The 14,061-nt window shown below is 44.2% G+C and overlaps 1 protein-coding gene across 2 annotated transcripts in view; it reads left to right on the top strand.

The window, feature by feature from the left end:
* Positions 1–424: 424 nt before the first annotated feature.
* GOLIM4 (golgi integral membrane protein 4) overlaps positions 425–14,061 on the top strand; it is a 28,843-nt gene continuing 15,206 nt past the window's right edge. The window contains exons 1-2 of one of the 2 annotated variants that reach the window (XM_009089003.4): positions 425–952; positions 12,789–12,863. In XM_009089003.4, the coding sequence (XP_009087251.2) occupies positions 766–952; positions 12,789–12,863 (262 nt within the window). In that variant the 5' untranslated portion in view covers positions 425–765. The remainder of the gene's footprint in view (positions 953–12,788; positions 12,864–14,061) is intronic. The other variant, XM_018912741.3, reaches the window with a different exon arrangement.

The following is a 14,061-nucleotide window of genomic DNA, read 5'->3' as shown; positions in this document are numbered from 1 at the left end:
GGAATGCGGGGCTGAGGGGGATGCGGGGCTGAGGGGGATGCGGGGCTGACGGGGATGCGGGGCTGAGGGGGATGCGGGGCTGAGGGAAATGCGGGGCTGAGGGGAATGAGGGGCTGAGGGGAATGCGGGGCTGAGGGGGATGCGGGGCTGAGGGGGATGCGGGGCTGACGGGGATGCGGGGCTGAGGGGAATGCGGGGCGGAGGGGATGCGGGGCTGAGGGGAATGCGGGGCTGAGGGGGATGCGGGTATGCAGGGATGAGGGACGGAGGGGTTGAAGCCGGAGGCTGGAGGGGCGGGCGGGAAGCGCGGCCTGCTGCGGACGGACGCGGCGGGCACCCAATGCGCTCCGGAGGGAGGGCAGAGCCCCGCGGCCCGACCCAATGAGGCCGCGCCCGGAGCGGGACTTCCTTCGGGGATCCCGCGGCGGGGAGCCGTGGCCGAGTGGGGACACGTCAGTGCAGGGCCGGGACCTGCCTTTGTTCCCCGCAGCCCCCGCCGGCCGCAGGGAGCGGCACACGGCCACAGGGACGCGGAGCATCCCCGGCATGAGCCCCGCTGCTGCCCGCACCACAGAGACCGCCCCGGGCGCCGCGGCCGTGCCCAGGGGCTGAAACGCTGAGCCGGCCCCGCCTCCGCCGTCCCTCCTTCCCTTCCTCCTTCTCCTCCTCCTCCTCCTTCTGCTCCTCCCGGGGCCTCCGATGCCGCCGCCTCCCGCCCGCTGCTGAGCCGTGACGGGCGGGGGCCCTCGGGACCCCGCCGGGGACATGGGCAACGGGATGTGCTCCCGGAAACAGAAGCGGATTTTCCAGACGCTGCTGCTGCTGACCGTGGTGTTCGGGTTCCTGTACGGGGCGATGCTCTACTACGAGCTGCAGGGCCAGCTGAGGAAGGCTGAGGCCACGGCGCTCAAGTACCAGCAGCATCAGGAGTCGCTCTCGGCTCAGTTACAAGGTACTCCCTCGGCAGGAGCCTCTGCTGCCCTTCCCCAAGGCTTGCAGAACACCCTCCTCCTCCTCCTCAGGCTGTCCAGCCTTTCTCAAAGTTTTTCTCCTTCTCCCCCTTCTCCTCCAGCCTGTGGGTTTGTAGGGTCTCCCTGCCCCGCCGAAGTCAGGGTGAGTTGTTATGGATCCCTGCAGAGCTCTCATGCCCTCTCGCTCTCGCACATCCCGTAGTGACTTTTATTTATTTCCAAAGGACTTCACATCACTTGGCGATTCCTGGCACAAAAGGGATGGGCAGGCGTGCAGTGCCGACTGTGTCCAGTCTGGGATTTTTGTGGGCTTCCCCTACAAAAACCCCCTTGTCTTGCAGGGTTTTATGTTGAGCATCCGTCTGCAGCTCCTGGGCAGCATAAACCTTAAATAGCTCCAGGATGGAGGAGAGGAGTATTCTAATAAAGTTATTTTAAAGGGTGATTTAAAAGTAAAGTTCAAGTAAGTTACTTGGATAAGACTGTTCTATTACTTTTGGAATAACTTTGAATTTCTTGGCTTAAAGGTGCCACATAAATACAGATCCTGGTTTAACGGTGCAGCAGATGTGGGTGTCCTATAGTTGGAGACAAAAAGTTGTCTGTGTCTGACATCTGCATGCCAAGAAATCAGAAGCAAAGCAGCAGGGATGTACCTGAAACATCAGTGGTTTGGGAAGTGAAAGACCTCAGCACCTCTCTAATTGTCAAGTGCAAGGTTATCAGGTCAACACAAAGCCCAGAGCCAACTTTCAAGTTTTCTTTCTCAAAACAGCATGAAAGAAGAATCAGAGGGATCTGCTGTGGCAGCACTAAACTTCAGGGTGATCCTCAGCCATCCTTTTCCCTGTGGAAGCATCCATCAAAGCATGCCTGGCAGCACACAGTTTGTGTGCAGAGAGAACAGAGTTGGGTTTATGCTGTTAGATTCTTACAGTGATTGCTTCCTTCAACGTGTTCAGTCACCAGCTGACACCACCCTTACTTAGTATTTCAATTTCAGGCCATTTCCAGGTCATACCAGGAAGCTCTTTGCCAGAAACCTTCATTTGAGTCACAGAAAAGGTGTGAAGGTTTGGCTGGGCAGGGGGTGTGTGGCAAATGGCTAAAGGGCTACTCTTGCTAGGCTGTGCATTTGCCAACAGAGGACACAGGAGCACCTTGTTCTCAAGGTAAAATTTGACAAGTTGGCTTTTTCTGTTGCTCCGGCTTTGCCAAAGAGGAGTGTGCAACAGACTTTGTCCTGCCACAGAGGAGAGATTCTCTGGATCAGATACCTGAGGTCTGGACTGTTGATTTGAACTTCCCATTCTTGAAACATGATTTTGAGTAGCCACCATCTATCCAAGCTGTTCATGGGAGCAGCAGGCAATTGTGGGAGCTGCATTTTCTGTAATTATCTTGCTTGTTTCAGTGTATCAATGGGAAATGTGAGCTATGGACCAGGATCTGGTAACATTAATAGATTTGATGATCCATGCAATAAACTCACATGGTTCTGGGATCCATGCCAGTGTATCAAGCCCATTAAGCAGGAGAATTTATCTATGCCAAGTATGGTGGCAGTAAACCTTGTTTAAAAAAAATAATCACTGGCAATTAAGTTGCAGAATGCAAGGGAAAATAAAATGTAACAATAAAAAATGTTTCTTTAAATTTTCCTGTGTTCTGGAAGTAGCTGTGAGACCTAAAAGAGGGTGAGAGCCCAGAGAAATACTAAATGCAGCAGCAGCCCCTAGCTGCATGATTTCCCACTAAAGTAAAGGGAAGTTATATTCCTGAGGGCTGGGAGGATCTGGGAAATAAACTTTTCTTCCCTGTCTTTCTGCAATGGTTTCCACAATCACCTGGATTTTTGCAGCAGGAGTTTGTTAGTGAGGAGAACACAGAGAATTCAGAGTCTGTGCCCAGCTCACCTGGAGAGACACAGGCTGACTGGTGATATCCACCACCAAACCCATTCCTGAACCTGTCCTGTTTAACTGTTATGGAACAATGGGAGGGAAGAGACTTGGAAACATAAAATGCTGACAGCAATTCCAGTTTGCAGGTGCATCTGACTGCACTTTGAACTTTTGATTTTAAACAACCTAGATTTTAAATCAACAATGTTCCTGTTGCCAAATTAAAAAATAAAAAAAATAAAGCAAACAGAAAAACCTCTCTATGACTATCTGAGCTACGTCTCTTGGCAGTCCAAAGATTATTCTTTGAGTTTATTGCTTTATGAACAATAAAATTAAAGTACTGTATTGGTAAAGTAGTACAACTTATCTTTTCCATGCAGCATAACCAGTTTCTCTATAGATCCTGGACTAGAGATAACTTCCTGAAATATGATGGAAGCACCCTGAACTATTTTAAAAATAAACCAGTTAAAGGGCAAAGATAAAGGAAAGTAGGGTGCTGCAGCAGCAGGGATTGATTTCTTGATGTTCACAGCTCTCCTGGGTGATTGGATAAGACTTTAAAGCTGAGCAGAAAAGAATTCCTTGGACTTCTGTTTCCTGAACAACCATTTCATCAGGAGGCTTTTATAGGTCTAAATGTAAACTACAAAAATAAGAAGGCAACTTCTAGAAGTGGTGTTTTTGAGAATGCTGAGGCTGTATTGTGGCAGGCTGGCTGTGCCCCTGGAAGTCTGACTGGACTGAATCTCTTGGAGGGCAGTGAAGTATCACCTGTTGTGTGACTTTGTGTAGGGTTTTGTTGTGACTGCTGGAGCCTACAAAGGCAGTTCCTTTCCTGACAGCACACAGAGGAGCTTGGGAGCTCCCCTGTCAGGGCTTGTGAGTGAAACTTGAGTCCATAGGTTCATGGACACAGTGGCAAATTAGGACCTGAATGCCTTTGGTCTGCCCAAAATCTGAAATCTCAGCTGTAGCTCAGAGTGCAGCTCCCTTCACTTCCTGCTGTCCCCTCTACTGTTTTTCATGTTTTATTGCTTTTTTTCAAAAATGCAGGTAATAACACCCTTCTTTTTGGTACTTGCCAGTTCTGCATGCCCGAGTGAGCTGTTCTTTCTGTTTTTCCATGAAAAGTCAGCTGTCTTAGATTTTTATCTTTTTCATTGCCTTGTTTTGCTCAAACACAGCAACACTTGAAGGAGGCTCAATCTCCTGGGAATACGTGGGAAAATACCAAGGCAGAATGCACAGATCACTGGGAAGTGGGGCAGGAGGAGTCTCAGAATCATTTAACACACTCACCTGATCTGAAGAGAGCTGCACATGGCCCTGGGTTTGGGGGGTTCTGCTCTCCCTGGTGTTCACAGCTTCAGCTGCTCTGCTGAGAAGTGTTTGTGCCCCTTGGAATGAGCCCAAGGTACCAAGGGAAGGGGGGTAGACCTGGAAAACACAATAACTGGGTTAGAGAGGCTGGGATCTTAAACTTACTCCCTTTAGAGGATCACCTTGCAGAAGATTTTGTAGAAGAATGTCAGACTTTGGTATTTTTCTCTAACAAAGTACTGCTGGGCATGAAGAAAGTAGGGCTGCTTTTGTAATCCACAAAGGGAATACCGGGGCAAAATTCAGAGATGACACAAAATTTTTTGACTGCTGAGAAAACCTGAAGTCATTGTTATCTATAAGGTCTTTCATAGAGAAGCTGATCTTCCCAGTAAGCTGATTATTTTAAAGTCTCATTCTCTGAACACTATATACATTTGAACCATGGAGATAATCTTACTTAGTACTTCTTAAAGTGATAAAAGCAAAACGTGATGCTTTTGGCCTCCTTTAGAACTGTGTCAATCTAAGTTTTGAGCTATTGGCTATACAGGAATGGGCTTCAGTTGCTAGACCAGAACCACACTGAGAGCTGCAGGATTGAAAGTATCTACAGACACCTTTTTAGCCCTTGCAGCTTCTGTCTTCTCATCCTCTGGGTGTTAAGTAACCCCTTGTGTACTATTTTAATCTGTTTAATCTGTTTTAATCTCTAATCCTAATAACAGCCTGCAGTTAGTGCCTCTTACTACCTTATTTTTTTCTGCTCTTCCTGTCAGTCTGATGGCTTTGTGCAATCTCTGTGCAGCCTGAGACTGTCCTGTGAGCCTGGCAGCCACCCCAGCAGGGACTGTGGGTTTGAGAGTTTTCCCTGCTGTGGCCAAGGTGTGGATTTCCTCAAAGGTTTCTGATGCAGTGCTAGAGGCAATGGCTCTAAAGCAAATGTAGATTGCTCTGTGCCTGCTGTGCCAGTTGTCCTAAAAGAAGGCTCCCTGAGGGGGTGGCCTGCTGGGGTTGGTCAGATCTGTGGTGGCTTTATGAATGTGGAATTGCACAATGCACTGCAGTCCTAGATCACAGTTCTGTGTCACCTTAGTAGTTAATATTTATCATATCTGCTTAAATACTGCACAGATGCCACAGCTGCTCTGACATCACACAGTTCTGGGTGTACTTCACTATTGCATCCCCTTTTTACAGTGCCTTAAACTTGTACCTTGAGTTGGCAGGGCTGGGAAGAACCAGCACTGCTTTTAATGGCTTATTTTTCACATGCATCAGACAAGTAGAGCTGAATCTGCTGCAGCTCCTGTGTGTTTGGTTGCTCTTCCTAAATCCAGAATCCTGAATTCCTGCATTCATTCCTGTGACTTTCAGGTTGCACATGACACTGCAGCACTTTGATAGTGTTTTCTTGCTGCCTGAGAGATCCCTGGTAGCACTGTAAGAGGAGAGGTTGGTTCTCTGTGTACTTCCCCTGAAATGGCAAGTGCAGCATCCCAGATTCTGCTGCCTGGCTGCCTGAAATGGAAAGCTTTGGTTTGTGACCTCCTCTGAGCACCTGGCTCAATTTTTTTTTACCTCCATTCACATTTTTCTTTCACTTCCATTCACATTTTCAATTGATATTTAATATTCTAAATACTTAACAGGAAATACTTGAGATTGTGCAGAATTTTTGTATGGAAGAGGTGTATGGTGTCATGTATATTTATGTATATATATATGCATTTGTATGTACATATAAGTATGTATAAACTAGATAGCTATGTGTCTCTTTTGCAGCTCACCCTCACGATTTTGGGTTATCTGGAATTATCCAGCTCTCACTCAAGTAGAGAAAAGATGCTGGAGCTCTGTTCAGATCAGTGAACTCAGGGAAGTTTGTTTCCAGGTCCATTGCAGAATTTCCATGTCCAGCAGCTGAATTCTGACTCGAAAGATAAATTGAACATGTGCCCATATTTATGTGTCACCCATGCCCAAGTGCTCTTTCCTTGTGGACACACCAGTTCCAGGATAAGTCCTGGATAAGCAGAGCTGCAGCATTCCCTCTGCACCCCAGCTGGGGCCTGGCTGAGGATCACAGGGCAGCTTGCAGGAATTTTGAGCAGAATGAGGTAAAGGGGTGGGTTTGTTCCCTGGGCTTTGGTGTTCCCCCTCCCACTTTGACACGAAACCCGGTAGCCAACGTGATGCAAAATATCAAATATTTGTTACTGATTGGTTTAAGCCTCCCAAAGCTTGTCAGTGGTGGAGCTGGGTGGGCACTTCAGAGCTGGGACAGCAGGAGGGATGCAGGATGGGTTGATGGTGGTGAGTTTGCATTCTGGCTTCTTGGACACTCATATTCCTGCCTGACTGAATTGCTGAGCCTTAAAAATGATGTTCCAAGCACATTGTCTCACTGGGCTGGCTGTTTGTTTGTCAGCCTGTGAGTTTGGGTGGGGCAACTTATGAGTAAGGTTTCCACTCTCTCAGAGATGTGAGTGCCCATTATAGCATCTCTGAGGTGCTGCTGAGGATATTGCCAGCAATTTGTGGCTAACAGAGCTCACTTTGCTCCTTTTGGAATGGGATCCTTGCAGGGAAAAAGTCATTTAATCTGCCCTGCTGAAAGTCAGGTGCTGCATTGAGGTTTGATGGTAATGAAAGCTAAACAAATCAGATTACTGGAAAAAATGAGCTCTACAGAACAAGTAATTAAAGCTGAATCTTTTGTTGGGTGATTTTTCTTGGGATTTTCAGGATTCAGGGGTGTGAATTTCTAGTCATGTCAGAGCCTGTGGTTAACTCTTGAGGAATTCAACCTGTTTGGATCCTGTCCTTGTTTAAGGAAGGGTCTTGTGTGCTGGATGCACTTGTGGTCTTTTTTGTGGTCACCCAAACCTCCTGAGATGCTCTACTTTGTATTTTTATTAATCAGTAAAAGAAACTGCAACTGTTCCACCTTGTCCTCTGCATTTTCCCCCTCCCCTAAAGTACCTGAAATTAGCTGCTATCTTATTTTCCTGAGGTGACTCAGATCCCAGAGTTTGGCAGTCATTTCCAGGGTTTAATTACAGACCTGATGAGAGAAGTATGGCCTGCCTGAGCTCCTAGAGGGTAGAGTGAGAAGCCTGCTCCAATCCACACCATCACACTCAATTAAGCCATTTTCAGTCAAAACATGAATCACTACCTCAGACTTTTGATTTCTGGATGCAGTTTGTGCATCTACAGATTGGGCATTTTTCTTCAAGCTGTCTTTTTTACTAATTCCTCAGTATAGATATTTATGTATATCCTGACACCATGTAGATACAATTGGATATAATCAGTAACCCTTCATAAGCTGAACAAAGTGTAAAAGACTTTTTGAGAGAAAGCACAGGCCCTTGTTGCCTGGAGCTGAGGGTTGAGCAGACCCAGAGATTCAGAGGTGATGTGAGAAGAAAGCTGTTGTCTCTGCAGCTTTGATCAATGTTTATGTGTTGTTCTGCTAGTTTTAGTCTAAAATCACTACACAGGTTTTGTTTCAACTATTTGCATTTATCATCACTCCAAAAAACACCTCAAATCCTTTATCATCTACTGGTGTATAGAAAAACAGCAATGCTGATCCCACCCGTGGTACCAAGGGTTGGAAGAAACCTTTTGTGGAGTGCACTGGAAATCATTTCTGGAAACATGATCTCCTTCCTGATAAAAGTCAGGTCTGAAGCCTATCTCTGAGGGATTAAATATTTAATCACATTTAATACCCCTTTCCCAACTTATTTTTAGAGCAGCTATTGCAGTTTACTCTTTAAACATGAGAAATCCTTCCTTCTGTCCCAACTTACATCTGTTGTTTCCTAGAGGTGTTACTGACTTCTAAGAAAGGCAGTGTGAGAGGCAGGCTACACTAAAAGGATTGTATTAAATGGAGATGTTTGCTCCAGTTTAAAAATTAATTTTCCTGTCATCCTTACAATCAAATAGAGACCACAATGATCTCTTAGAAATACAAGTGTGTGTTTCTGGGGTGCATTAATGTGCCAAATTCTCCAGCATTTCCCATTTTTCAGAACTGCAGGGAAGGCAAAACTAGAATTGCTTACTGGAACTTTTTAGTTGGAACTTCTTCCTGGAATACTAAGTCGGAGGAACAGGTTTATTTTAATTGAGAGCTCATTTTTCATGATGTCTGAAAGCATATTCTGCATTCTCCTAAATATCCCCTGAATGTAAAGATCCAGATATTAAATACAAACTTTTCAAATTATTACTACTCTGAAAAATATAAATGCTTAGGGGATTCAGTCAAAGCAGGGGTCATTTTTAAAAGCACAACTGCCAATGCATGGTGTGGTTATCCAGGAGGAATTTGACATGACTGGCTGTAATTAGACAAAACCATTTCTTGATCATGTGAGTAAATTGCAAAGTGTAGGAGTTTGATTGGAAGCCAAGGTAATTCTCATAGTCCACACAGTGCCAGCTGTGGTTTGCAGAGAGCAAAGTGAGAGCAGTCCATCTCTGCCTGGGTGTTCCACTGTGAAGCTTCACACACAATCACTTTCACCTTACCTTGGTCTCTATTTCTGTCCTTTTTTGTGTAAATCCAAACCAGAAAACTTCAAGGATGTAAATGATTAAATTTATATATTATGTTGTTTATATATTATGTTGTTTATATATTGTTTATATAATATGTTGTTCAATATATTGTAAATATTGTGGCTTGGGGCAGCCTGGTCTAGTGAAAGTGAAGGTGTCCCTGCCCATGGCAGGAGGGTGGAACAAGCTGAGCTTTAAGGTTCCTTCCAAGCCAAACCATTCTATGATAAATAATTTTTTTTTTGTAATGTTGTTTTCTTGCTCTGTACTTAAAACAGAGATTTATTGTGGGAATACTTCTATTTTTTCCAAGATATTTGCAGGGTCACTGAAATATCCATTTATTGCTAAACCCTCAGTTGAGTCTGTGAAATAGATGGAGCTCAGACTGTGATACTGAGGCCAGCATGGCTTGTACTGTGGTGAGGAATCCTGCTGCTGCAGTTTGATAAGCTGTTCCTGATAAGATTATCAGTAGTGAAATCAGTGGATCTTGTTTGAAAGCAGATTCACTGTTTGAAATACAGGGCTGGAAGCTTGGGGAGCAGGTCTTGTTATACTAATAATATCTCCTCCCAGTATGAAGTGTGTCAGAGGAGTCATGAGATGTCATCTGAGGTCAAAATTGTAATTATTGTCATTGGATTAGAGAATTTATCCTACACCCCTTATTGAAGGGATTCCTCTTTGACTCGTGGAAATGCTTTACTCTCAGCAGAAAGGCTTTTTCCATGGGTTCACATTTGAAATGGTTCTATTTGCAGGGATAAGAATGAGGAGTTAACTATTTTTATAGCAAGTCTGTGTTCTGCAGACCTTCACAGTGTCACCAGAGAGGTGCCAGGGTGGTTTACCCCATGCTGCTGGCTCAGTTCAACTCTGCCACAGTGTGAGGGAAAACAACACTGAGTGTTGCCAAGACTACTGAAATCTGCTGGTTTTAAATGAAAGATACGACTGTAAGCTGTAAGAGAAAGATTTCAGAGTTGTGTAACAAGCACTCATGTTGAAATTAGTAAAATTTCTTGTATCATGTATATTTAAATCCCAATGTAATCCTGATTTTCCAGGGAGCTGTGGCATTTTAGACTCTGGATAATCCTTCTCACAGACCAAATGATTAAAGTAACACAGTCACAAAATTTCTGATCATGTAAGAAATGCTTTCTTTTAAATGTACAGTAATGGCTTATTTTGCTTAATAACAGCTTTGTTGCTTAGAGGGGCAGAGCAAAGAGAAGAGAAGGAACGTTGACTGTTAAATAATCTCAATTTCATCACCTCCCTGACTCCTGTGTTGTAATTAACGCTCTGCACTGGTGGAAGTGGTGCAATCTGGGAACGTGCAGGGCATTCCACACCTCCCTGCTCCCTCACTTCCTTTTCTTTATGGGGAAACATTGAGGACTTGATTTTATTGGAGTGTTCTCCAGGAGTTTCAGTGTTTCCTTGTTGAAGGTGAAAGGTCTTTTATTGATCTGTGAGGTTAACAGTTGTGTTTCTGGGCTCTGAGAGTTTGTGGGTCTTTGTTCATTTGTGTAGGTTACATTCTATAGGTAATTTTGAGAATTAAGCTGACACCTGCAGTAATTCCAGCTTTGGAATTGTGCCTATTAGCCATTAAATGACAACATTTCCCCCCCTTTTTTACCATTCTGTTAAATATAATGTAGAAATAAAGTTCAATTATTTGTGCGAAGATCAGGGCAAAATTAAAAGCTTACCCTAGGAAAAAGGATTTGTGCATCCCAGCTGTGGGATTTTGTCAGATTCCTTATATAAGTTCCACCCCCTACTGGGGTGGGCTTTTCTATAAAACCTGTTTTTCAGTGTATTTTATTTCTTTCAGATTCTTTCTCAGACATCTTATATCCAGGTTGGCAGTGAAGAAGGAGAAATTCCTTCTGTAGTAACAAGCCCCTTAGATAAAGACTAGGAAAGTCTGTTTTATGTTAAATTTCCTAACTGGTGGAAATAATTCAAATTTATGGGAGATTAACTCCAGTATGTATTTAAAAAACCTACTCCCCAAAGGAGCAAGTGAGGAAACATGGGGGCTGTGCTTTGTTAATAATTATTTTTAACCCCTAACTTTTAAGTGCATTGCACTTTATGGACTTTTATCAGAGGGGAGCGTGCTAGGCCGACCAGTAACTGAACTCAGAGGGCAGAGGTGAGGGAGGAGGTTTTTCCTTGCCCTTTTAGTCACCTGAGGGGTCGTTTTAGGGCTTCTCCAGCTTTGACCCAGTGTTTCAAGGATTGCTGCTCAGCAGGTAGAGGAGGGGCTGCACTGCCTGTGGTCACTGCAGGGGCAGGGTGAAGCCCAGAGCTCGGCAGGGATGCGCTGAGCGGTCCCTAAAACCCAAATCCTGCCTTCTCTGCCCCTTCCTCCTGCCCCTGTGGTGGGTTGGCTGTGCAGGGTTCCCCCCACAGACACACTTGTTAAAGCTGTGGAAGGTGCACTTGCAGATGGAGAAGTAGAATGGAAAATGTTCCCTCCAAATCCATTTGTGGTTTCGTGTGTCTGCCAGAAACCCTGTTCCACCCTGATTGCATGGGAGGGGAAGCCCATTATGGATTTTCATTGCTCTCCTGAGCTGCTCTGCTGCCACTGTTCCTTTTGCACAATAATTCAGCATTCACCACCTTCAGGGCTGAAATAAAACCATCACTGTAATGCTGTGTAGTGCTGTCTTTTTTTTTTTTTTTTCTTCTTTTCCCTTCTCCAAGCCTGCTGGTGACTTTTTGAATATTCATTCCTGCTTGTTCCCTTCCAGAGGGTGTTGATACATTGGCTCATCCTGACTGATGTCCTTGACTTTAGAAGATAACTAGCAAGTGGAGATAGGTGCCAGGGATTGATTAGCAATCCAGCTTCAGAGCTAAAACATAAACACTTATAGATAAGGCTGCAGAATGCACCTTGGTGGAATTAAGAACATGTTTTAAGGTGCAAGAGGAGTTTTCTGTAGCTGCCAAGATACAAATCTTTATTTGATGCTTCTTGTTGAAGGTTTGCATTCATCAATGGCTTGTTCTCAGAAAATGAGTTTCCTGGTTTTGATGGAAAAATCACTCATTGTTTTATTACAAATTAATAACTCATTAAAAGAATGCAAACTGTAATTTGGGCAGTGAAAGATACTTGTGTTAGACTGAGCTTAAACACATAGAATTGTACATTTCTGAGAGTTTTAATTGATATCTTTGCTGCAAACTTGACTGTGTCAGATAATGAGAGGTGAGGAAAGGGTAAATAGGGACTGATGTGCCACATCCCAAACTCCATGTCCAAAGCACAGCCTGAATGAAATCCTACTTTACTGGCAGCCAAATGGGGAACTTTGTGCCAGAGGACATTGGATGTCCTAAACACACCTGGATACAACAAACAAAGTCATGAATGTAAACCCCATTTTGGGATGGTGTCTGCAAAGGAAGCATGAGCAGCGTGGACAGTCCTTGGCAGTGCAGAGGAATACTGTATTCCCAGTTTTTGGAAGAATTTAGGGTGGCTCCCCTGTTCCCCATGGCTCAGCCTAGGCAGCAGTGCCTTGCTGCACCTCCAGGAGCTGTCCTGCCCTTGGGCACCTCCCTTCCCTCCTTGTGCTGCCAGGAATTCCTCTGCCCTGTCTTACTTCCTTGTCTCTGTGCAAACAAGGCAGGGAAGGATGGAAACGTGGAAAATGTCCCTGCATTCCTGAGAAGGAAAGAGGCTTTGGTAGCTCCACCACAGCTGGCTGCCTTCACAAACAAATCCCTCACCTGGTTATCACATTCTGTGTTAGCAATGCAAATAACCCAGGATTTGGGATGGATAAGGGGTGCAAAAAGGGAAAAAGTTACTGTCACAAGGGTTGCAAACAGCCCTTTATCCCATGACCTCATTCCACTTGCATTTTCCTGGTGCATTCTGTGCCAAGACTCCCTGGGTGTGTTGGGGTGGATGGTGAGGTTTGTGTATGTTACTTTTGAGATGAATTGTGAGCAAAATTTCTCTTTTCAGTTGTGTATGAGCACCGGTCAAGATTAGAAAAATCACTGCAAAAGGAAAGGCTGGAACATAAGAAAGCAAAGGAAGGTAAAAATGTACTTTTCACTTTGACATTTAGCTTGATTATAGTAGAAAGTAATTTCAAATGGTTTTTCTTCAATTTTAAATAAGTTGGGTAATATATAAACAATATATTTAGGATCCACTTGGCAGAGCTGTGCTGCTCTTTCTAGTGGTTCTTTTTCATTTAATCTTTTTTAATCAGATATTTTTAAAAGCAATCATCTCTTAAATACTATTTGCAGATGACTGCAACATGAAGTAATAAACACAGAGAATATGTTTGTAACCATGTACATAAAAACCCCAACATGTATGTGGGGTATGAGCATGTGTAAATCCTGTCCTGGCATGCCAAAAATTCAAAACTTGTACCAAAACCATGGGATCTTTTCCTGCATTCCATCAGCTGGGAATTAAACTTGGAATGAGTACTTTTACACATGCTTTAGGGTGAGCACATGCTTATACACCTTTTCCTGATTAAAACCAAATTCTAGGTGTGGGTGAGGCAAACACAAATTGCATTTCTTACACCTCTGTGTGCCCTCTGTGGAAGTTCAGCAGGATTCAATCCTCTGAGTTTCCCCAGCCTCTAAATTCACTGCTATTTTCAGGGTAGAGTCTCTGTTCTTCCTAAAACTGAGGACTCAGCTGCTGAATTAAAAATATGACTTTAGCAGAGCTGACAAGGAGTGAGAAATGCTCCTCACCGTGCAGGTCTCGGTGGGTTTCTGGTGCCATCTAGTGTAGAATGGTCCTGCTGCTACCCGGGGGGAGGCACCTTTTCAAACCCTGGAAACAGAGAGAGGTCAAGAAATAAATGAGGCAATGTTTTATTATTTCCAAGAATACACAGTTTATAAATGCCCTTTGCCTTTTGAATGATGCTCTTGGGCCTCCACTGGGAGAGTTCATGTGTCAGATTTAATTACCCATCTGTAGAGTTGAGCCTGAACTCTGCATCTCTCACTATGGTATGAAAACTTGAAGTGAAAATATTTTATGAAACTTTTTAAAGTTTGTGCATTTTAAGAATTTACTCATTTTTTTCAAATTCTCCACAGGTTGTTTTTCTTTTTATTCTTTTAAAAAGATCTTTTGAAAATTGTTTCTACATGAATATTCAGCTCTTGAGGAGAATTTATGTACTCAACAGTCGAGTTATTCAAGCACAGATTCTCATCTTCCTGGTGTTTTTTTTTCATCATTACTTTCCCTTTTA

This window comes from Serinus canaria, chromosome 9 (genome assembly GCF_022539315.1).
Source record: "Serinus canaria isolate serCan28SL12 chromosome 9, serCan2020, whole genome shotgun sequence".
NCBI classification, from domain to species: Eukaryota; Metazoa; Chordata; class Aves; order Passeriformes; family Fringillidae; genus Serinus; species Serinus canaria.
Note: the sequence above shows the minus strand (reverse complement) of the source record. Positions and strands in the feature narration are given on the sequence as shown.